Source organism: Coptis chinensis, chromosome 1 (genome assembly GCF_015680905.1).
Source record: "Coptis chinensis isolate HL-2020 chromosome 1, ASM1568090v1, whole genome shotgun sequence".
NCBI lineage: Eukaryota > Viridiplantae > Streptophyta > Magnoliopsida > Ranunculales > Ranunculaceae > Coptis > Coptis chinensis.
In genome coordinates this window covers 49,491,949-49,516,667 of record NC_141456.1, presented here as the reverse complement: position 1 = coordinate 49,516,667, position 24,719 = coordinate 49,491,949, and the positions used below count along the sequence as shown (strand labels likewise).

At 38.4% G+C, this 24,719-nt stretch overlaps 3 protein-coding genes across 4 annotated transcripts; all 3 read right to left on the bottom strand.

Annotated features, from left to right (window-relative positions):
* Positions 1-228: 228 nt before the first annotated feature.
* On the bottom strand, positions 229-9,582 carry LOC147524392 (DExH-box ATP-dependent RNA helicase DExH12-like). Of its 2 annotated transcripts, XR_015219347.1 has the most exons (5): positions 9,397-9,582; positions 6,349-9,312; positions 3,957-4,346; positions 526-3,818; positions 229-448 (listed from the first exon to the last, which is right to left on the bottom strand). XR_015219347.1 is itself a non-coding variant. In XM_086603074.1 (4 exons), exons 2-4 carry the CDS (start codon positions 9,301-9,303, stop codon positions 597-599), a joined length of 6,567 nt encoding a protein of 2,188 aa, XP_086459200.1. In that variant the 5' UTR covers positions 9,304-9,312; positions 9,397-9,582; the 3' UTR covers positions 229-596. The 2 variants fall into 2 exon arrangements, 1 of the variants encoding a protein (XP_086459200.1); XM_086603074.1 differs by having other exon boundaries at positions 229-3,818.
* A 5,016-nt stretch (positions 9,583-14,598) lies between these two features.
* On the bottom strand, positions 14,599-15,102 carry LOC147524391 (secreted RxLR effector protein 161-like). The gene has a single exon (XM_086574561.1). The coding sequence runs from the start codon at positions 15,100-15,102 to the stop codon at positions 14,599-14,601; it is 504 nt and encodes a 167-aa protein (XP_086430687.1).
* A 570-nt stretch (positions 15,103-15,672) lies between these two features.
* Positions 15,673-19,727, bottom strand: LOC147524390 (uncharacterized). The gene is made up of 3 exons (XM_086574555.1): positions 18,384-19,727; positions 16,570-18,105; positions 15,673-15,945 (listed from the first exon to the last, which is right to left on the bottom strand). The coding sequence occupies exons 1-3, from the start codon at positions 19,725-19,727 to the stop codon at positions 15,673-15,675; spliced, it is 3,153 nt and encodes a 1,050-aa protein (XP_086430681.1).
* Between the last annotated feature and the right edge of the window lie 4,992 nt (positions 19,728-24,719).

Here is a 24,719-nt window from a genome sequence, read left to right as displayed (position 1 = left end):
AAAGTGATACTCTAGAAGTTCAGATGACTTGGCTGTACGTAGAGTAGATGAAGATGCAAATGATACTAGAGGACTTTGGCAGAAAAACTCCTGCTGTTTCCCCCCTTGGGCAAGTTAATGTCCTAACACCAAATGCGCGGAGTAAATGCCCATTTATTTCCTTCTTTTGCATGGCATTGAGTGGCTATACCGATGGATAAGCAGAGTAAATAAGCCAGCCAAGATCCATTTACATGAAAAACGTCATCATTCTCATCATATCATCAGTACTGAAGTTGACAAAATTAGTACAAAAATTTTACCTTAGACAAAAGCTACAATCACAAGTATGTGTTTCTGCTAGAAGTTTACCAATACTAATGTTGATTACAGAACATAAATTCATCAGCAGGACAGTCGGTGGTTGTGCAAGCACATCAATTGGCTGCTAGCACTACTTAAAAAACATCTGCAAACATTTTTTCAGTAAATGATAGTGCCTTAACAAATAAGATAGATAACATAGTGATAGAAAACAAAACATACCAAATAGCAAGAGGAATTCAGTAAGTTTGATTAAGTGGAGCAGTCAGACACGGTAATCCAAAACTCGTCTGTCAATCTTTCCCACTGTCATTACCCCCATCAGCTGCGTCTTTGACATTAATCGTGAAAGTGTACTCCTGGTCACAACCAAAATATGAATCACACATGAAGTAGAGAGTATACGACTTCTTTCCAGCTTCTGCAGGAGCCGCAAACTCAAGCTTAACCTTTGACTTTCTATGCAGTGAAACCCTCTTGATGGCAAGCAACTGGTTGGTTTTGCTCTCACCAACTACAAGCCACCATCCTTCTTCCTTGGCTTTGGGATATCTGGGGGCATCAACAGGTCCAACCTCTGATCTACCTTCAAGATCACGTTCAAGAGTCACATTCAACATAACATCATCCCCAGCCCTTATATTCTCACTATCAATCACATCATACATCATATCAATGTTAGGGAAACGATTGCAGAAACGTGCTATGTCAAGCAGCTGTAAATCAGACATATCCAGAAGCACCCGTCTTTCATTATCGTCCATCTCCAAAAGATCAAAAACAGTCTCTATGCTCTTTCCAGGGTTCTCCTGGCATCGCTTTGCCAAATCCTTGGTGAAGTGTGGAAGCTGTAGAAGCATAGAGTCACGCTCCCACATTCCCTGAGTAACCATCTGGCTAACTTCCATTGCAAGAAGAGCCAAGTTAAGCCATCCATTACTAGAGATCACATCCACCACTGCCTGAAGCAACCTGCTGGCAGAAAGAAGCACTTCTCGCTGATCGGCAGCTAAATTTCCAACTACAGTCTGCCTTGAAAAATGAGCCTGCAGAAGAGCATTAGCCTTCACGTCTGGATCAGTGAGTTTTCGATTTTCAAAAGAAAACCTTTGGTGTTTAATTAACCTTCGAATCATCTCTTCCTCACCCGGTCTCATAGGAAGCTGTGCATATTCTGAAGCTGATGAGAGAATCTCAAGAAGGCCCTTCATCTTTGTTTTAGGATTCAAGGATGAACTAAAACGCTCAATAGTAGTGTAACTGATGTAATAGTAGGACGCTATCATGCCAAGGTTCAGAGGAGAAAGATCCATATCATCTTCTATAGCAACACATTTACTTGCTTCTAAATCACTCAAAGTGTTCTCAATCAGCTCTGAGAGGTGGTCAGAAAGATGCCTGTGGCTGACACCCTGGAGATTGTAATAGTTCGGATTTTGAGTGAGCCTCCGATACATGAATGTCCATGTGAGATAATCCACCGCATCTTGCTTATTGTCAATAACTCCAACAACTATTTCCGCATTCAAATTGTCATGCAAGTTGTGGTGCAGATGACTTTCGACAGGAAATGCTTCATACAAGAACTTCTTATAGTATTCTTTACGGGGAGCATGACAAAGGATAACACACTTACCAGAACTATCAAGAAGAGGCCTACTAGCATGACCCATCATTTGCAGCAGGTCAGAAACAGGGTAGTCAGTGTGAGCATTTTCCCGTCCATCATAATACTGTGTTCCCATAACCACAACCAGGTGAGCAGATAGTGGCATCCCCCAGCACATTGAACTACTAGTAACACACACTTGAATCCACCCAGCTTCAAACAATTGAGAGACAACTTCTTGATCCATGCTTGTAAGCCCTTCGTGTAGGTAGCCTACACCATGACGAAGTGTAGCACTCAGCATGGGCTCTTTAACCTGGGAGATGAAAGGTTCCAGTTCTTCAACAGAACGTAATAAAAAAGGAGGGTTCTCCCCGCTATCTGCACTTGAGTAGGTCATAAGATCCACTGCCGTAAGCCTCGCATGCTTCCTTGTAGGAACAAAGACAAGTGCTGGCTTTGCATTTTTGGCATGCTGGACAATCGCAGTGTATGTTGGTTTTGTCATTGCTTGCATTCTTGCTTCAAAATTAGCTATGTCCACACCTTGAATGTGTATCTCTAGAGGAACGGGACGAACGCCAGGGGGGAAATTAAAAAGCCCATGAGAGGAGGCACCAATCCACTCCCCAAGATCTTTTGCATTTGCAAGAGATGTCGATAGTGCCACTATACGGATCTTGTTATCACTCTGACTGGCGATATATCGCATTCTAGAAACTATCACCTCCAACACTGTACCCCCTTCTCCGCCAATCAAATGCAGCTCATCAATGATGAAGAGGCTGACTTGCTGAATGTGCTTTCTTTGTTTCCAGCGGCGGGACAGAGCATCCCATTTCTCAGGGGTACTTATGATTACTTGCCCTTTCTCTAGCAGCTTTAAGTCAGTTGCTGTTTCACCAGTCAACTCTACGACTCTCAAACCCAGGCCCCTCCCAAACTTCCCCTCCCAATCACGGTACCGCTCCTTAGCAAGGGCTTCAATCGGAGCAATATACACAGCACGCATGGCACTTTCAGGTCCTTTTTGGAGATTCCTTAACAGTGCAAACTCAGCACAAATTGTCTTTCCACTTCCTGTAGGCGCAGCAACTAAAACATTGTCATCTGTGTTGTACAAGACTGTAAAAACTTGCGTTTGGACAGGATTAAAGTGCTTGAATTCTTGGTAAAGAGTTTCGTATGCAGGATTCCTCAAAGCAGTAACAGGAAGTGGTTGTAGGTCCAAAAGTTCAGTTGGTGGAGGATATTTTTCAGGTAAAATCAGGTGCCTGAAAGAAACAGGTAAGACAGACTGGGAGCCGAGCCACTTATCTGAAACCACACGAATGAAGTACTGAGGAGGAAGTGGTTCATAGATTGGTACTGTGAATTTTAGAGTATGGTCCTCCTCTATATACTGCTTCTTCAGCATAAAATACTCGTGATGAAGAATATACTCCCCATCATTGTCCTCGACAATTATCCAAAAAGACTCGACAAATCCATGGACTTTGTCCTCCCACCTAAAATCTGGGGTAATTGTGAGTTCAACTCTCAAAACAGTACGGGTAATTGGCTGAACATGTGCAGCCAGATGAAGTTTTGGGAACTGGTGAATGAATTTGTGCAGAGGTTTACCCATACTAGGCGGCGCCGGTTTGGACTTGTCAGTTCGTTCAATACGGACAAGCTGTCCAATTTCATCAGAAGACATATCATAATATCTTTCCCAGGCGAAATCTTTCCTTTCCAGTTTTATCAAAACTTCATTAGGAATGCCAGCAAATTGTCGAAGGGGAGTCTGCACACTCCACATCCTCTTTGTAACCATCTTGCACAAGTTCAAAGCCTTCTCTGCCAACTGCGCCCAACCTCTTTTCAGTACAATCTCAAAAAGAGCCCGCATGAGACGACCAGCACTCTACAGAAAGACATTAATTTTGAGTAAGAGAAGAAAAGGCCAAATACAGCTTTATTCATAACAAAGAAAAGAAAAACAGGTTTGTGAAAGTGTGAAGAACCAAAAAAAAAAAAAAAAGTACAAATTAAAATAACAAACCTGTGTGATGTACACCATGTCAGACATTAGAGAAAGACCCTCGAGCTTCAGCCGGGAGATATATGCTTGGAGCAAAACATTGATTTTGGCACTAGGTTCTTCCAAGCTTTCCTTGATAGGAATGGGCACACGTTCTAAAAGCTTTGCCAACTCCATCTTTTCATCCTGTCTAACTGTGACATATTTAAACTCTTCACTAAGCGAAAATAACCGACATAGCTCAATCTCGCCCATCGTTGGCTTCAGATGCTCATTGTAGGTGGATATTGTTCCATGAGTAATATAATAGTAGCTAGCAATGCGACCTAGGTCTGTAACTTGGAAATAGCCGCTTTTCTTGTCATACTTCACCAAATTATTCTTGTCCAAGATGGTGGCAGCAGAATGAATCTACAAAAGCAATAAAATGAAATAAGTTGACCATAAATCACATTTATCTCTGCCTTGAAATACATTGTACATTACATTATCCACTAAGTAAAAGACCATGCAAAGATTATCTACAAATGGATCATCAAATTACAGAATGTTAAAGCCCGGACAAATGAAAGTTCATTTCATGAAAAAATATGTTGAAAGTTCTGAAAATATTTAATCTACAATAAACAATAGTTACTTGATGTCCTCTCAAATGTTCTCAGGATTTATATTCTACAAGACTGAAGCAGAACGCAAATCAGGTCTTCACTAGGATATACAAGTGTTAACAACGTGAAGTACACTTTCAATAGCTAAAACCAATAACTCAGAATCATGCACTGCCAGTCTACCACTTTCCTGATCCTGGGCCATACTCACCGTTCCATAAATAATAAGTCTGGAACTCAAGGTGTAAAATATTTTCTCATTAAGTTTTACGTTTAGTACTCCCCCTCCTCTCTCTCTCTCTTCTTCTTCTAAAGCTACAACAAATTTAAATAAACTACTAGAAACATATGAAAAGGTCAGGAGGAAAACGAATGAAAAAGGTCAGCAGGACTAAAATATTATAAACTATTAGCTACTCCCAAGTTTTATTTATGCGTACAACAGAAAGTATCAACATCACATTTGAAAGATGACAATTACTAGCGCCCAGGGTTACAGCATGAACACATTAAATGAATTCAACGTGAAAACAAAGTTTACTGTCAAATTTTCATATGACAATGACACAAATGGTATGCAGCAAGGAATCATACTTTTTCAAACTTGCATGTGCGATTCCACAAAAACCAAAGAAGCTGCATTATTGTATAAGAGATTGTGCATATGCCCATTACAAAATTTAAGAGCCAAACATAACTTATGTAAACAAGAAAGAGTGGCTGTTTAAACATATCACTAAGCATGCAACTTAGATTTATTTGGGTGCTAAGGTCCCTTCCAAGGTTGCTTTCTTTGTTTGGTGTGCTTCTTTGGGTCATATGTTAACTATTGATAACCTTCGTAAGAAGCTTTGATCAATTTCTGTCATTTATCTTTGTCTGATGGTGAATCTGTGAACCATACCTTTATTTTGTGTCTTTTCTCTTGGAGGGTATGGAGTGTTTTTATTCATATGTCAGAGGTCCAATGGGTGTGTCTAGGTTCAGTGAAGCTGTTTCTAGCCTCTTGGAATGTATCTGCTCACTCATGTAAGGGGAAGAGAATCTGGAGTAGGGTTCCTTTTGCCATCTTGTGGGGACTATGGTTGGAGCGAAACAAGAGACACTTTGAGGGAATTGAGGCATCTTTGGAAGAGGTCATTATGGTCATTAATGGCTTTCTATTTTTCTGGTCTAAGGCGCATGAGGAGACCCAAGACATTCTTTTTGAGTACTTTGTGTGTAGATGGGAGTCATTCATTTTCCGATTCCGATGCTTTTCTTTCTTTGTAGTAGGTTTCGAAGTGTGGAACCTAGGGAATGATCATTTTTGTTTTTAAGTTTTTCTTTTTTGTTACTTGTAGTTTGGATATCTCATCCTTTTTGTAATTGTTTTTCATTTATCAATATCTATATCCTAATTTTACCGATAAAAAAAAAAGCATGCAACTTAGATTCTAGGATAAACTGGTGTTCCAAATTCAGGTTTCTCAGTTTCCACATTTCTGACACCAAACCATCCAGAACACACCCAATACTTCGAAGTAACACCAAAATCCCCAGTCTTTGTCCACTTCGTAGAGAAAATGTAAAGTAAAGTTTCACCACTCTTATGCTTAACACTCGGTGTGTAGCAATATTTTTCCACTACAATTTCCCAAAAGTTTCAATTTTTTTCATGCATATAACACTGTGCAAGCTAAATTGTGAACTAAAGAATAAATGACCAAACAAAAGATATACTAAAAAGTAAAAAATAAAAATAAAAATAGAACAATACTTAATGGCAAACTAAAAATGACAAAAGTGCCAAGTTTAATACATACCAGATCAGCCCTCCTTTCCTCCAAGAGTTTATCTCTAGTTGGTTCCTCCACGGACAAACCATAGAGAGTCGGATTACGCAACATGCGAACATACAAGTATGTGTAGCCAAGCCAGTTGCACCCTTCTCTAGCATTCTGAACCGTACCTAAAACAATCTCTGCATTTAACTGATCAGCCAATTTTGAAACAAACTGGCTTTCGATGGGAAGCTGCTGATTCATAAGTGACAGGTAGTACTGCAGTTCCGTATGCCCAGTTATTATAATTCCTTCCCCGTAAGTGTCAAACTGAGGCCTCCCAGCACGACCAAGCATCTGCATAACATCCAGTAGACTTAGTTCGGTCCATGCTCCTTTATCTGGATTGTATACTTGAGTGCCTTTTATGATCACAGTATGAGCCGGTAAATTAACACCCCAAGCAAGAGTAGCCGTTGAAACCAGCACTTGCACATGTCCTTCCTTAAAGAGCGCCTCAACAAGTTCCCTGTCCACCCTTGCCATTCCGGCATGATGAATGGCAAACCCATATGGCAAGAGGCCTTCCAGATCTTTGCTCTTGATTTCTTTTATATCGCTAAGAATCTCACGACTTGCACTATCCGCTTTAAGAAACCGACCCAGGGTGTCATTAGCAAGAGCTGCATCTTTAATTGCAAGAGCTGTTTTGGTTGTTTCTTTCCTAGAGTGAACAAATATAAGGGTTTGGTGCTTACCAGCTGCAGCCTCAACTTTTTTATAACAGATATCGTTCATTAACTGAAATCTCTGCAATGGCTTTTTGACAGTGACCCCAATATACTGTTGAGCAAGTGGGCAAGGTCTATAACTATTGTCAAAATAGAAAAGTCCCTTCCCCGGATCAACCCGCAAGAACAATGCTACATCTTCATAGTTTGGGAGAGTAGCAGATAAACCGACCAACCGTATATGCTCCTTTGTGGTTTCTATTTGTCGAACAGTTCTAGCAACAATACTTTCAAGCACAGGCCCTCTGTTATCATGGAGAAGATGAATTTCATCAATAATAAGAAGCTTCACAAGCTGAGTGTATGTCCGATCTCCAGATTTTCTCGTTACAATATCCCACTTCTCAGGAGTGGTAACAATTATCTGAGTTTCCTCAATTTGTTGGCGAGTTAGTGAGATATCCCCACTTAGCTCCTTCACCTGAACGCTGTAATGCTGCAGACATTTAGACAACTTCTCAACTACTTCGGCAACAAGAGCTTTCATAGGTGCGACATAAACGATCTTATAATTACTGTTGTTGAATGATCCATCTTGGTTCCTATTCAATGCAATCTGTTGAAGAATGGTGAGCACAGCTACATTCGTTTTCCCAGCTCCAGTTGGAGCGCACAACAGTAGATTCTCCGCTGTGAAAAGGGCAGTCTCATAGACTTTGCTCTGCACCCTATTCAGCTGAGTCGTCGACCCCTTGAATGCTGGTTGAGCCCAATCAGGCATTGCACTTATCTTTATAAGCTCTTCACCAGGTTCTAGCAGCTTTGGCTTTAATGCTGGCACATGGACTTCCTCATAACCCTTTCCCATATGCCGAAAAGAGCCTCCAGGAAGCTCACATGTCTTTTTAGCCATCAAAAGACCACCTTGGTGAAATGCAAGGCTTTCCAGGTCAAGTAATTGGTGCTGCCCCTTCAACCAACCACTTTCTGCGTCCCTATCAACAGCTCCCCTGCTAGCCCTATCCCCATCCCCACTACCATCGTCTTTCAACCTCCTAGCTTCTTCTCTTATGCTCTTTTCTAAATTCTTCTGTCGTTCCTTTGCAGTTGCTCTTGTAGCATGCAACTGCTCAAGGATTGCCGCCAAACCCGGACCCATACCCATCATTTCCTCCGCAATCTTCTTCTTCTCTTCATCTTCTGCTCTTGCCAAACGTGTACACCAAACTATCTTCTGCTTGTTACTCACAAGTAGCTTAATGAGACTGAATTTATCAAACTCCAGAAGCACAACTAGCCTTCTCTCAACTTCCCTGGTATCATCTTCAGCAAGTATTTTCAATACTTCTTCAGCAAGTTTTTGGCAATGCTGCGGATCAATCTCCCCATATGCCTGTGCTATTTTCCTCTGAAGCCAATAAGCATCTATGTCTTGAACATTTAGAGTAGTTCCCTCATTTGCATCTTGCATATCCTCATCATCTATCCCACCACCCATCTGCATAGCCCCAGACCCATGAACATCAGTTCCATCATCGTCCTCTTCTTCCTCCTCGGGTACCAGGTCGTAGTCACTATCTTCTTCTTCCTCCTCATCCTCTTCAAACTCAACCGCCACACCAATATCATCATCAAGAGCTTCCTCACCATTCCCTTCCCCGTTTCCAACACCCGATACATCACCCACATCCTGAAAATCATTAATACGCCTACCATATGAAACCAACTCATCAAACGTCTTATCCTCAATCTTAGCCAAAAGCTTCTCAATCTCTTTCTTCTTCTCAGGATTCTTAACCTTATCATTCTTAATAACCGCCAAAACCTCATCCGCCGCCCCACAAAGCACATCCTGTGGCTGCCCACCCAAATGCTGTTGAATAACACTAAGCAAAGCTTCATAAGCAGCCCGTGTCTCCTTAGTCTTGGGCTGATAAACCCCTTCTTCAGGTAAATTCAAAACACTCTCGTCAGTCAATCGTCTCCTCTTTTTATCCCTCTTAACCCCAGAATCCAACTCCGGGTCACGTTTATTCTTCTTCTTAGACTTCTTCAACCTTTCATCGAGTTCCGGTGGTCTTCCTTTTAACACTTTATCACCCATATTCTTCGCATTAATTTTACCCCACAACGATTCAGGTTCACCAGTGGGTTCATGAGTATCTCGTGGTCGTGAATCAGTTGTTAATACCAAACTTGAATTTGCCCTATACTCATATTGTTTAAATCTTGCATGGGCTTCTGCCCCACCACCCAAATGTGCCATTTTATTTCACTATATAAACAAAAATGGATTCTTAATCAGTAATGAACAATAAAACTAATATAAAATAAATAAAGTGGAGATGAGAAAAATTACCTTGGGAGGTTTCTGTTTCTGTTTCTGGTTCTGGTTGATTTGCACAAACAGAAGAAGAAAGGGGCTTTTCGGTAATTGGGATTTGAGATATAAATTTGTTCAGGGTTTTTAGGGTTTAGGGTTGAGAGGAGTTTATTTTTTATTTTTTTGAAGAAAAGAGAAAAAATGAGGTTTGAGGTGTGACCTAGATAAGTTCGATGGTCAAGTCGGTTAAGTCTGGGTCAATAAGTTAGTATGGGCCTGGCCCACAGTTGGTAAGCCCATAGATTGTGAAAATTGAGATCCATTAGACATGTTAAGCCTGATCGCAATTGTCGGATTACTTGGTAATTTTAAGGTTTGTGCATGGTGTTTGGTTACAATCAGTGTTCTTAAAAACGCTAGGGGCGGTAGTCGAGTGGTGGGAGAGCGCCTAGTGCGGGGCCTTCTAGACACGGTAAATGATTTTTTTTCCTTTCTTATAGTATAGGTGTGTATTACTATATATATTAGGAAAAAAAATCGTCTAGTGCCTAGGCCTTCTAGGCATTGCCTAGAAGGTTTTTTTTTCCTAATACATATAGTAATACATATCTATACTACAAGAAAGGAAGAAAATCATTTACCATAACTCAAAAAATAAACACAAGCAAAGATTCTTATTACAAAAATGTGTAATAGTTGAAGAATATTGACTTCATATAAACATACTCTTTATTATAGTGGCATATAATTTACATTAGACTTTAGTCTTTTAAACTCATTCAAATCTTAAGCCTATACATGCCTTTAATTTTCGACATTTAATCATTAAAAAAAATAATAATAAATAAATAAAACTTGACTGGACTACCTAGACCACCTAGACCTAGTCAATCCACCGATTTTTTAAACGACTTGGGCCTAGGCGAGTCGGTTGGGCACCGCCTAGCACCTAGAGACCGCCTAGACCGATTTTTAAAGCAGTGGTTACAATGACGTACATAAAATTTTTTATCACGACGTGTAAATATGTTGTTTGGTTTTTTTTCGATAATTAAAGAGTAAATATGTTGTTATGGTATTGGAATCAGATTTGTGACATCCTAATAAATTTGGAAACATGTCAAATGTAGTATGGCAAATTGTCTTTGTTTACCATTACATCCAAATTTCTTCCGAAAAGATGGTGAAATTTTGAAATGGCTGCCACATGTCACTTAGTGGTGGTTCCTCTAGCATTACTTTGTTTCCTTTCAAATATCCTTGAAAAATTTTCAAGCAAACAAGCACAACCATATCATCGTTAACCGGTGCTTTTAAAAAAAAGGGGTGATCTTGGACACACCTAGAAAAACACTCTCATACCCCAATTTTAAAAATAAATAAATAAAATTGTTTTAGTTACAGGTTCCTATATTACTTTTTTTTTTATTAGGTATTACCCAAAACAAAACACGTCATTTAATTCCACTTATTATAATACATTGTGAGCATGTTTTCAAAACCATTTTTTTACCTGGATCGGGTCATTGCGATCCCGGTTCAAATCACTGACTCACTTAAAAACCAACGGTTCTTTGCTGTAAAAATCGGTGGTATTAAACTATTTATTACATATAAGACTGAAAATTAGTATCCAATATTCTCAAATATAGCAATAGATGTGGAGCATTTGATAGTTATAGGGGCGCAAGTGGATATCCAAATATTCAAAAAATCGAATATTATCCGAAAATTTCGGATATGGAATTCAGATTCGGATAAATTTTTATGTCCGAACTGGTTTTGAATACGGATACGGATTCGGATACCGCCATATCCGCATCCAAAAATATCCGATCCGATTTAAAAAACTAATAGTTATTATATATAATTTATTTATTTATTTATTATTGTATAAAATATTATATAAAATCATAAACTAATAATGACAAAATAATAATAATAAATGACAAATATATATATTTATAATAGTTTTTATAGTAGTAAAATGAATTATTCAAAACAAATAAATTTTTAATTAATATTTAATTTTTGGATTGGATATTATCCGATATCCGATTCGGATATCTGAAATCGGATTCGGATAAATTTTTTAATATTCATCGGATTCAGATTCAGATTCGGATTTGGATACAGGCATATCCGAATCTGAATCTATCCGTTTGCACCACCCCTAGATGGTTACTTGACCCTTTTTATGACTAAAATGTGAATCATAATACTGGGAACTGAAAACCCATCTCTTTCTTCTCGCATTAAACCCATCTCTTTCCAAGGTAAGTCGAGTTTTGCTATATTCGAGCTCGACTCGCACATGTAGAAGCTCGACTCGAACCTCGCCTTCGAGCTTATTATTGAAGCTCAAGCTCGACTCGTCTAGTTCTACTAATAGCTCGAGCTCGACTCGTTTAACACTTCGAGCTCGAGTTCAGTTATGCTCGTTTGAACTCGAACTCGAGCTCAAACTAAAAAAAAAATGTATATAAGACATTAAAACTAGTATAGATTGTAAATTATAGTTGGGTATAAAGTATAAAATGGAGTATAAATTATAAATTATATACTACATATTAGCTTATAAAACGAGTAGCTCGAGCTACTCGAACTACTTGCTATCTAGAATGAGCTTTAAATTAAGCTCAAATTCGACTCATACTTTTGTGCGGTCGAGTTTGAGTCGAGCCGAACTCGAGTTACTCACGAACAGCTCAACTCGATGCAGCCTTATTCCAAGGTGTAGTTCTTTTCTTCCAACTTGTTTAACATGAAAATATCGACCCAATTTCTATAAGACCAGTGCTCAAAAGATATCTTTGTTAAAATTGGTATGTACGTACATTGATTTGATTAAGCATAAATTCGAATTTCATTATTTGAAGAAAACCAGCTGAAATAGTGAATAATTTACATTCTCTCTCTAGGAGTTAGAGCTAGAGAGAGAAATAATTGAAGGAGAGAAGATCTCATTTTTGTTTTGAACTCGATCGAACAAATAGTACTCAGTCAAAAAGACATTTTTCATTTTTTTTACCCCTATTGGAAATACCCAAAAATAATATGGGGGATGTTATACATTGGATGGCGGCGGTTGTTGGGGTATGTCAAAAAGTTAAGTTAGTTATGGGATATGAGAGTGTTTTTCTGGGTGCAACCAAGATCACCAAAAAAAAACTCTTCACACAGAGTGTAGTTGTTGTTGTTATTGTTATTATTATTTTACATTGATGCTTACCTAAAGAACATCTAATTTGGAACCCAAGATAATAAGCTAGCCAAATGTGAGCTCAACACACTTGTGATTACATGCTGACAAATTGAAGGTTTGCACACCTCACATGCCAGAATCTCAAATTTATACTTGATAAATAAGACATATTACGCGATTTATACTATTTGGAAAAAAAATGATAGTACCGTGTCAAACATGCTTCAACTTTTAGAGCATTAGAGTTTGTTTGAAAAATAAGATGGTTGCATGGAAATTCATTCCTATGGACTGTTCTGCAAATGTAAGTCGGGGAATGTTGACGACTCCCATAGTGCATTATATGTATTAATCTAGTACAAAAACAGAAATAAGAATGCAAACAGAAACTTATCACTGAGGATTGTGTTCAGCACAATTTCCTTAAGACGAAAAACGATGCCGGTATGGTAGCTGCCAGCCTCAAGCGTATGCCTCCCAGGATACAACAGCGGAAAAGCAAGTCACAAGCAAATGACCCGCCCTGTAGAAACTCTCAGTACTCCAGACATATTTTATGGAAGAGGAAAGGTTTTTCGAAAAGCTTTTCAGCGTCTTTGATAAAACAGAAAGACCTTTCTTTTATAGAACTTACACTTGCAACTGAATGCGAGAATCACTCCAGTAACGATGCACGACTCTACTGGCTAGTTTTAATCTGTGAGAAAAGCGTGATTTGTAAGAGGAAATATCTTTCTTGGAAACAGTTTTGGAAAGACCAAACCAAAAGATCAGTACTCGCACCCACGCGAAGCCCAATTAGGTGGATTTGCACTTCCCATCGTGCGTGTGAGCACATGCGCATCTGGTTTTTCTTGAGCTCCCACCTCCCGAGAGCCCCCAAACCAAGGCGGCCTTGTGTGCGAGCGAGCACCTCCTTATATCTCTCTACACTATCCCTCCATAAGGACACAAAGCAATATAAACTTAAGAAACTTAAGTTTAGTAACCAATGTGGGACTAAAGCCCCCCACATAAGGTCATGGGTTCAAACCCTTTAAGGACACAATTTCATTCAAGTTTCCAACAATCCCCCACATGAATGAAACTATACATAAACAGAAGAAAAAAAAAACAAGAATGTTTGGAGTATGAAGAAGTTATGAATGGGCTAAAGGTGTCTTTCAACTTGAACCTTCGCTTGGTGTTTGTCTGTCGGGATTACTAGTTGACCAGTGACCTTAGTCTTGAACTGTTCAACATTTATGTAAGCCAAGTCAACAGGTAACACACATAACTTCAAAAATCATCATAGAGTTCCTTCAATTGTGCTCGTATAGCCATGAGCTTCCCAGGTTTCATGAGTGCTCAAGAGAACAAGCCTATAAGTTCTCATAGGAAGCAATTTTACTTCCTCTCACTCATATAAGTGCCTCTATCGGGAGTGTACTGTATCATTACACCCCACTGGAAAAACTAGCTATAGAAAGCATTAAGAGTATTCACTCATCCTTGAAAAGATACAAAAGGTACTATTACATCCTAGGGATGGTTACAGAGGTTTCACTCTAGGTGTAGTACCCCCACAAATCATGCAAATAACTTGTTTCCCCATTGAACTTTGATTATGGGATTTCCATTCACAAAGGTTGGGTGTCAGTTATTGGTGATTTAAATAAATAGGCTTAGTCTTTAATAGACTTTAGGCCCATCCCCCTCGACGTACTAAAAACTAGCTCTCTAGCCAGGCCTTTAGTTAAAGGATCAGCTAAATTTTCTTTTGACCTCACAAAGTCAATATCTATGATCCCATCTCTTAACAACTATCATATAATGTTATGTCTTCGACGAATATGTAGAGATTTCCCATTATAGGAAGTATTTTTTGCGTCAAGATAGCAGCTTGGCTATCACAATGAATAGAGACAAGTGGAACAGGTTTAGGTCAAAGCGGGATATCCATCAAAAAATTCCTGATCCACTCTGCTTCCTCACTAGCTTTATTTAAAGCTATAAACTCAGATTCCATAGTGGAACGGGCAATGCAAATTTGCTTAGAAGATTTCCAAGACACTGCACCCCCAGCAAATAGTGAACACATAGCCACTAGTGGATTTAGATTCATGAGAATCAACAATCCAATTGGCATCATTGTACCCCGCAAGCACAGCTGGATATCTGCCATAATGAACACCATAATTTGATGTATATTTCAAATATCTCAATACTCTGATAAGAGCACCCCAATGCTCATCACTGGGATTAATGGTGTATCTACTTAGTTTGCTTACGACATAAGCAATGTCTGGTCTAGTACAGTTCATAAGATACATGAGACTACCTATAACCCTAGAAAACTCTAAAGGAGATACACCTGATTCAATATTTTTTGTCAAATGTATACTAGGATCATATGGTGTTCTAGCAGGTACACAGTCAAATTGATTAAATCTTTTAAATATTTTCTCCACATAATGAGATTGAGTCAAAGTAATTCCATCAGAATTATACACAATCTTAATGCCAAGAATGACATCAGCAATACCCAAATCTTTCATGTCAAAATATTTACTTAAAAAAGATTTAGTCTTATTGATGGTCTCTGAGCTGGTTCCGATGATCAACATGTCATCCACAAATAAACAGATAATTACACCATATTGTTTTTCAAATTTACAATAAATGCATTTATCTGCCTCATTAATACTAAAACTGTTAGAGATTAGCACATTATCAAATTTCTCATGCCACTATTTTGGAGCTTGTTTGAGACCGTAAAGAGATTTCTTTAGTCTACAAACTTATCTCTTGAGGCCTTCTAATACAAAACCTTCTGGCTGATCCATATATATCTTCTCTTGTAATTCACCATTTAGAAATGCCATTTTAACATACATTTGGTGAATTACGAGATTATGAGTATAAGCAAAAGGTATTAACATTCTAATAGATGTAATCCTTGTCACAGGAGAGTAAGTGTCAAATAAATCAAACCTTTCTCTCTGTTTATAGCATTTTGATACTAATCTCGCTTTATATTTATCAATGGATCCATTTGCCTTAAGTTTCTTTCTAAATAACCATTTATTTCTAATAGTTTTACAACCAGGGGGCAGCTCAACCAGCTCTCAAGTGTTATTGGTTATAATGGACTCATATTCACTTATAATGGCCTCCCACCAAAATACAGCATTAGAAGATGACATAGCCTCTGAATAGGTCTGAGGATCATCCTCTACCAAGAAAGTAAGGAAATCAGGTCCAAATGAGGTGTTAGTCCTAGGTCTTTTGCTCCTCTTGAGTTCAATTTCATCTTCAGCAGAAGAATCTTCTCGAACTCTAAGAGCATGTCTTGAAGAACTTGGAGTCCCTCCAGACCTCTCAATAAATGGGAATTTATCCTAAAAGAAGACATCATCCCTAGACTCAATAATGGTATTATCATCAATAAATTGATTTTCAGATTTGAAAACTAAAAGCCTGTAGGTGATGCTTTTCTGTGCATACCCAATACAGACATAATCTACAATTTTAGGGCCAAGTTTAGTCCTCTTGGGTGTTGGAATAGACACCTTAGCCAAACACCCCCACACTTTAAAGTATTTATAAGACGGTGTCCTATTTTTCCACATCTCATATGGAGTTTTATCTGTGTCTTTAAAATGTATCTTATTCATAATATAACAAGTTGTTAGCAAATCCTCCCCCCATAGGTTCATAGAAGCCCCAGAGCTATGATCATGGAATTGATCATATCTTTGAGAGTTCTATTTTTCCTCTCTGCTATCCCATTGGATTGGGGATCATAAGGGGCAGTGGTTCCATATATGTACTATACCATTATCTTCACAAAATTTATTAAAACGACCAGAATATTCACCTCCCCCCCACTTTTTTTTTTGATTGGAAAGCGAGGTTGTTGACGAGGTCCCCTACCCCTTTTTATTAATATAAAATATCTGTTACAGCTTGTTACATTCTTACATATTGTTCCCCACTGAATCATCATGAATGATTTTCCTTACATTCTCAGGAAATAAGTTAAAATCTAGTTCTATATGGCTCGTTGTGGGAATAGTACTAGCAAGTGCGTCTGCTAACTTGTTGGCTTCTCTGTAAACATGAGTTATAGTAAACTCTTCCATTTGCTCTCTCATTCGATTGATGCTCCTCATAATTTTTTCTGCTTGGCATGGGTGCTGACCCAAGTTCTGAAAAAATGATAGCACATTTGTTGAATCAGTTTGTGCGTGAATGTACCTGAAATCATGATCAATAGCCATTCTCATTCCTTGCTTAACCCCTTGCAATTCTATTAGTGCTATAGATTGCTTGTATGATCTTCCCTTTCTTGCCGCTTTAACCTGCCCATGCTCATCTCTTATTACCACTGCCCATCCACCTCTCATCCCTTGCAAACTGCCATCGATATTCAAGTTAAGTGTTCCTTGAGCTGCACGTTCCCATTTACAGTATCTCTGTTGCCTCTGTCTTGTATGCACTTCCACATTCCAAGTGTTTTGGAATTGCTGTTTTTCTGGCCCCTCCTCCATCTTGATTGCCATTGCTTGCAACTTTGTCTTCACATCACATAAGATTAGTTGCACCACCTGATGAGAGTGATGCTGTTTGTTTTCAAATATCTTCTCATTGCGATTTCTCCATATCCAATATATGTAACCATTCCACACCAGCCTTAAAGAATCCTGTTTCGGCCCTTTCCCTGCTGCTGTTTTCTGAACCCACTCGATTTCTTCACGCCAAGTATCAGCTTGTACTCTGCTGAAACCCATTGATGTTAACAGACTTTTCCACATTGCCATCGAAAAAGTACATTCATGAAACAAGTGCTCTTCAGTCTCTGTCTCTGTCCAACATATGATGCAGCTGTCGGTGTCAACTTTCTTCCATTCCTTCAGCTTGTCGAGTGTTTTGAGCCCTTTATGCATCGCCATCCAGCTTATAAAGGAATGTCTCGGAATTCGGTTTGAATACCAGACCAGTCGATACCATGCTACTGCTGGCCTCATCCCTCGCAATCCATCATAAGTATCTTTCACGCTATACTCCCCCTGAGTCGTGGCAGTCCATACAATTTTATCATCTCCACCCATTATTTCTACTTCGTCTTGCGCCTGTCTAGCCACCTCTCTTATCTGGGTTTCTATGTATAATGGAAACCTCCATTCCCCTTGTTGTATAAAATCAGAAACTTGGGCATTGAAATGTCCACTAGAGCTGTAAGTGAGAGCTTGCGGAAACTTATCTTTTAGCAAAAAACTCGTATTTTTGCCATCTCCGATCTGATGTATGGCTACTTGCGCTGCCTCTTTTCGTCCCTTGAGCAAACTTCTCCAACTCCACGAGCTATCATTGGGTATTTTGAGATTCCAAAAGTTCCGCCCTTTGATTAAGTTCTTGTGAATCCAATCCACCCATAAGTTTTTTGCTTTCGTCACTAACTTCCAAATATGCTTCATGTTGGATGCTTGATTCACTTTCAACAGATCCCTTATGCCCAAGTCCCCTTCCTCATCACGGATAACACGGACTCTCCCATCCTATCAATGCATGTGGATGGGTACAATCGAATTTTCGTCCATAGAAAGTTCCTGCACAATCTATTTATATCATCAATAGTCTTTTGTGGTATAATAAACGAAGCAAACTAGTATACGCTCAGATTATTTAGTACTGCTTTGATCAACTACAATCTCCCTGCATATGATAGAGACTTCCCTTTCCAGCTCTGTATTCTTCTAGTTACTTTGAATATTAGCGGACTGCAGTCTGTGGTTCTTAGTCTTGTGGTTATAAACGGCAGTCCCAAGTATTTCACAGGAAGCTCGCCTTTTGGGAACTGTAGTACCCCTTCAATCTCTGTACAAATCAGCTCATCCACTCCGGCAAAGAACACTTGGCTTTTCTGAACATTTACTTCTAGGCCCGTACATCCCCTGAACTTGTTCAGATTATCTCTTAACTTTGTGGCTGTCAGAGTATCCCCATGCATGAACGCCACCAAATCATCTGCAAAAGATAAGTGAGTGATAACTGGATTTTTACATTTATAATGCAATTTGTACTGATTGTTTGTTACACTGTGAAGCATAATTTCCGAGAATAAATCCATCACTAGTACAAATAAGTAAGGAGACATGGGGTCTCCTTGCCTAATCCCTCTTTGCCCTTTAAAATACCCATATGGCGCTCCGTTTATCATGATAGAATAAGAAGCTGTTTCCACACATACTCGCACCCATTCAATAAACTTCTGGGGCATTCCAACTCTCTTCATAGCAAAATTAATCGCTTCCCATCTTATCGTGTCATAAGCCTTTCTGAGATCCACTTTAGCTGCGCACCTTGGAGGAGTTTCATTCCTATGATAATTATGCAGCAGTTCATGGGATAGTAAAATATTATCCTGGATACTTCTTCCTGTGATAAATGCTGATTGATTCATATTGATCACTTTTGGCATTATCTGTTTCATTCTTCGAGTCATGACCTTAGTAATACTCTTGTACATCACTCCACAACAAGCTATAGGTCTGTAGTCTCCCAGATTTGAAGGACTTAGCACCTTTGGCACAAGTGTAATGCAGGTGGCGTTAACTTCTTGAAGCATCTGTCCTGAAATAAAAAAATTCTTTACTACCTTTATAAAATCATCCCCGATGATTCTCCAGGTGCACTTGAAGAAGAAGGAAGATAATCCATCACTGCCCGGAGCTTTATCACTTCCAATGTCTGCTAGCGCCTCTATTATCTCATCTCTTGAGATTGGTTTTTCCAGTTCTTCCACATCTGTGTTTTGTATAGTTTGTCGTGGTCCTATTTCCTGGAATACATCAAAATCCATCTCTTGCATCTGCCCTGGACTGTACAATTCCTTGTAGAATCGTTCGCATTCAGCACCAATATCATTAAAGTCCTGCATCATGTTTCCATCTCCATCAACCAAGCATGTTATTTTATTCACAACTCTGCACGCTTGTACCGATTTGAAAAAATAGCTTGTATTGCTGTCTCCCACACTTATTACTTGGTCGCGCGACTTCTGCTTGTAGAACCCCTCTTCAGAGGCAGCTGCTTGTACATAATGTTTTATTGCTTCTTTTTCTCTTTGAATAAGTACTCGGTTCATGGGCTGCTGTAACTCTGTCTGGATCTTATCCATTTGCTTCTTTTTTCCTTGTACCCTGTTTATAACATTTCCAACCCTCTCCCTATTCCATGAGATAAGTGCTCCCTTCGTTACTTTCAGCTTCTTCACCTCCCCTACCAGACCTAACTATTTTTATTTTCTTGTCTAATTGGTTTTCAACTTCAGTTTTAAAGGAACTAAATCTAGCTAAGCTATCATCCTTACTCTTAAGAAGATAAACATGGCAGAAACGTGAAACATCATCAATAAATGTAACAAAATATTTATTAGCCCCTTTAGTCATGTAACCTTTAAGATCACATAATTCAGTGTGAATCAATGCCAACGAGTCAGTGTTTTTTTCTACCTTTTTGAAAGGTTTCCTAGCATATTTAGATTCTACACATACTTCACATCTCTTGTTTTCAGAAATAGTAGTCTTAGATATGTTACCTAGATGCATTAGTTTTTTAATCAAAACATTATTAACATGTCCAAGTCTACTATGCCACAGATCAAAGGACTCAACCATATAAGATGAAGAAGATACTTTATTAAATTCAAAACCAGTTACACTGAGCTTGAACAAGCCTTCATCTAAATAGCCTTTACCCACAAAGGTTCCCCCTTTAGTTAAAACAAATTTGTCTCACTTCTTACTTAAAAGGGAACCATAAACCAGATTTTTCCTAATATCAGGAACATAAAGAACATCCTTCAAATTAAGAACATTTCTAGAAGTGAACTTCAAATTAACTGTCCCTTTTCCTTCAACTCTAGAAGCAGATGAGTTACCCATGAACAAACTTTCTCCTTCTCCTAGAGGAGTGAAGGACGCAAATGCACTTTTCGTGCCACAGATGTGTTTGGTAGCCCCAGTGTCTACCCACCAGTCAGTCATGTTACTCACCAAGTTAACCTTAGTAACCACAGTAGAAAACTTACCATCTTGAACTACATTTTCTTGTGCCTTATCTTTCTTCCCATCATTTGGACCTTTTTTGAATTTACAATCTGGGGCTATATGACCTCGTGATCCGCATACATAGTAATGAACTTTAGGATTGTAAGGTTTTTTAAAGTGAGGTTGGGACTGTTTATTTTTGTTCACATATGGTTTCTTTTTTGCTTAGTTTTTAGATGATTTAGACTTAGAAGAACTAGCAGCGTTACCTTCAACCAGGTTAGCCTTAGCCTTCATTTATTAAGTTTCCATATTGATTTCAGCCTTCCTGTTATCCTCCTCGATCCGAAGGTTGACGATCAGATCTTCTAAGGCCATCTCTTTCTTCTTATGTTAAGACTATTTTTGTACTCCTTCCATGAAGAAGGGAGTTTCTCAATGATGGAAGCAACCTGGAAACCTTTACAGATTTTATAGCCTTCATGCAAAATCTCATGAATAATGATTTGCAACTCCTCCACTTGAGAAACAACATATTTCCCATCTTCCATCTTGAATTCCAGAAACATTCCTACAAGAAACTTTTTCGAACCTGCATCTTCAGTAGCATACTTTTTATCAAGTAAATTCCACAACTATGTAGCAGTTGTACACATAGCATAAACATCATATAATTCAAGAGAAAAACAGTCAAGTATGTAATTTCTACATAAATAATCCTTTTTTTCCCATCTTTCCACAACACCAGAACAACCAGGTTCTTCTTCATTTTCATTTGAAATGGGTTTCTCAGTCGAAATTTATTCAACCAGTTTCAGAGTAGTCAGATAAAATCGCATTTTCATCTGCCATCGCTTGAAATTTCAGCCATAAAAAATCTCAGGTTTGACAGATGACTTACCACTAGGTTTCTCCATTTTCAGTAGTATAAACAACAAAAGAGCACAAATGCAATACTAGATAAAACTTTTTCGTCTTACGATTGTATTAATCTAGTACAAAAATAGAAATAAGAATGCAAACATAAACTTATCACTAAGAATTGTGCTCAACACAATTACCTTAAGATGAAAAACACCCCGGTATGGTAGTTGCCAGCCTCAAGCGTATGCCTCCCAGGATACAACAATGGAAGAGCAAATCACCAGCAAATGACTAGCCCTGCAGAAACTCTCAGTACTTGATAAGAGCCCAAAACTGTAGTTTTAACCCCTTTAACAATATTACTTTAGACTAATTATGTGATTAATAAGTAAGAGTTAGTACTGTTATCGTGCTTTTGTGTATTTCAGGCTTCAGAGTCGAATATGTGTAGAAATGTGCCATTTTTGCGAGATAAAAGAGCAAGGGTTGGTTGCTAAGAAATTCTGTGATTAAAGGCCAAGATTCAAGGAGAAAAAGCCTTTTTAAAGCTCAGTCAAAGCTGAAAAGTCAAAGTCAACGCGAAGAAATAACGCAGAAAAGCCAGCAGAACTTACGAAGGTCGTATATTTGGACTCAGACCTCGGAATTGAGCTTACCTTATGTCAAAACGACCGGCTCGGAAAGAGCTTTCCAATGGTCCAAACTTTGACCCAATAAGAGGAGCAAAAATGGGCGAAAAGTCCATGGAAGTCAAATCCAGCTGAAAAGGCCTCTGTGGACTGAAGAAATTGGGTTTTAGGCTCGATTTTCCGGCCCAAAACATAGCTCCTCAGCCCATGCACGAAAAAGTGGATCTGGTCTCCTCCATTTGTATGGAGAAGACTTAGATCTTAAGATAACCTAGATCTAGAGTAGAAAATTAGGTTATACTCTATTAATTAGTTAGAATAGCTTGTTTTAGATCTAGTTTTTACCTTCAATTAATTAGTGTTAGAACAAAGTAGATTATTATTTAGAATCACTATTAGTTTTATAATAAAGTATTAGTTTTCATTTTAATTTAGTAATTGATTAAATTCTTATTTAGTTTTAGTTGTTTTAAATTCATAAATTAGTTTATCTTCATTTTGATTCTTAGACAATTGTTAAAATTAGATTTATAAAGTTTAAATTAGTTATTAAATTATGACTTGTTATTATTGTTCTTGTGTTGGGAATGATAGTATATTGATATTAGGCTAAAACCTCCATTAGAGGAGGTTAAAGAAGCCATGTGAGGATGATTGCTTGTTAGAATAGTTGTTATTTAGAATAGAAATTTCACATCTCATTACTCTCACCATTGTTCTTTGTATTTGTTCAATTGAATTTGTTTAAGTCTTGAAAGTTAAGAGTGGAACGATTCCATACTCTTTATATTACTTCATTATTTGAGAGTAGGAATATTGATTAAGCACTTATTTAGTTAATTGATTATTTGTGTTTATGCATATATAGTTAGTTAACGTAAATTTGTGGTTATCAAATGGCGCCGCTGCCATCTTAATCTCGTTCAAGACAAGAATTTAATTGCTTGAATTCAAGGGGCAATCCCTTATTCTCTACCCACCCACCCTTTTAATTTTTAATTTTTATTTCTTGAATTTTCGGAACTGTTCACTATTTTAGGCATAGGGGCAGCATATTCACAGAGGAAAATACTGCAGTAAAGGTATTTGTAAATTTCGAAAAATTCTAAATACTTACAGGCATAATCCTTAAGGTGTTATTGATTTACTGTAATTTTTGTCAGATTTTTCCTAGTTGTTTTACCCAGTGAACTAATACGATCTTTACAGTGCAACATTTCAATTTTCAAACCGTAAGTTTTTGAAAAATAGACAAGTAAGATTACTTAGGCAATTCCAAAAATTCTAAACTTTTAACAGGAGTATCTATCCTAAGTCAGGAGTTTGCAGTAAAATTTTGACGAGTTTTTGATTTGTTTTGACCTCCTAACTAGTGGAGTCTTTCCAGTGTATTTCTGCAGTTTTGCAAACACTTAATTTCTGGAACAAAAGCCGATAAGGAGGGTTTGTAGAACTCCAATTGCTCTAAAATTTTGACAGGAATACCCATGATTTGTCTGGAGTCTCCAGTAAAATTTTGGCGATTTTTTTCTCTGTTTTGATTGGTTAACCATTCGGTTGTTTGTATTGTGTTCGAAAACTGTTTCACAAACTTTGAAGGGCAGTAGAAAGACTTTCATAGCTCCGATTGATCTGAAATTTTACAGGCTACTTGATAGACGTCTTAGAAATCTACTGTAAAAATTTCAATTTTTTTGGAGAGCGCAACCCGCGCCCAAAACACTGGAATTCCAAATTCCACTTGAGCGCGACCCACGCCTTAGATAGCCTATTTCCAAGCGCGCCCTGTGCTCAACCGCCTGAACATTGTGTCAAGCACGAGCGCGACCCGTGCCCTATGTAGCCTATTTCCAAGTGCGCCACACGCTCAACCACCTGGAACATGAGTTAGACAGGAGTGCGACCCGTGCCTACCAAGGCCATTTTCGAAATTGCGACCAGCTCTTTCCGGAGCGAGCCGATTTTCCGCAGTCGGTCAAATTTTCATTTCTTCAAGTTATTCAGTGTTTCTAACATCATACAAACACTGAGATTGCGTATACAAGACGCTATTCAAATGCATAGCAAGGAGGCATTCAGGTACTCTTTCTTCCACTCTTCGCCTCTTATGTTAGAGGAGTTTTAATTCTAGTATAATCATGCTTGTTTTTCGTAGATATAAATATCACACGCCTATCTAGAATTTCACACACTACACCTGCATCAATGGCTAAAGAACAAGAGACTCCTCTCTCTAATTTTTATAAAGCCCTAAACGATGGCCCTAAGTCGTGCATCGTTCTTGCAGACTTAGTGGGGGATTTTCGAATTCCCCCTAATATATTTAACTTGTTACCAGTTTTTCATGGTTTAGACCATGAGAAGCCTTACCAGCATATGCGTAGGATAGACCAAGTTCTCACTACATTCCATCATTCTAGCGTAAGTCCGGATCAAGTTAAACTTAGGGTGTTTCCATTCACCCTAGCCAACAAGGCGGCGTCTTGGTTAACTGCCCAAATGCCAAACTCTGTGGACTCATGGGCTAATCTTGTTCAATTGTTCATGGAACAGTTTTACCCACCACTGAAGACAGATGAAATGCTTCAAAAGATTCAATTCTTCCACCAGAATCCTTATGAATCTTTT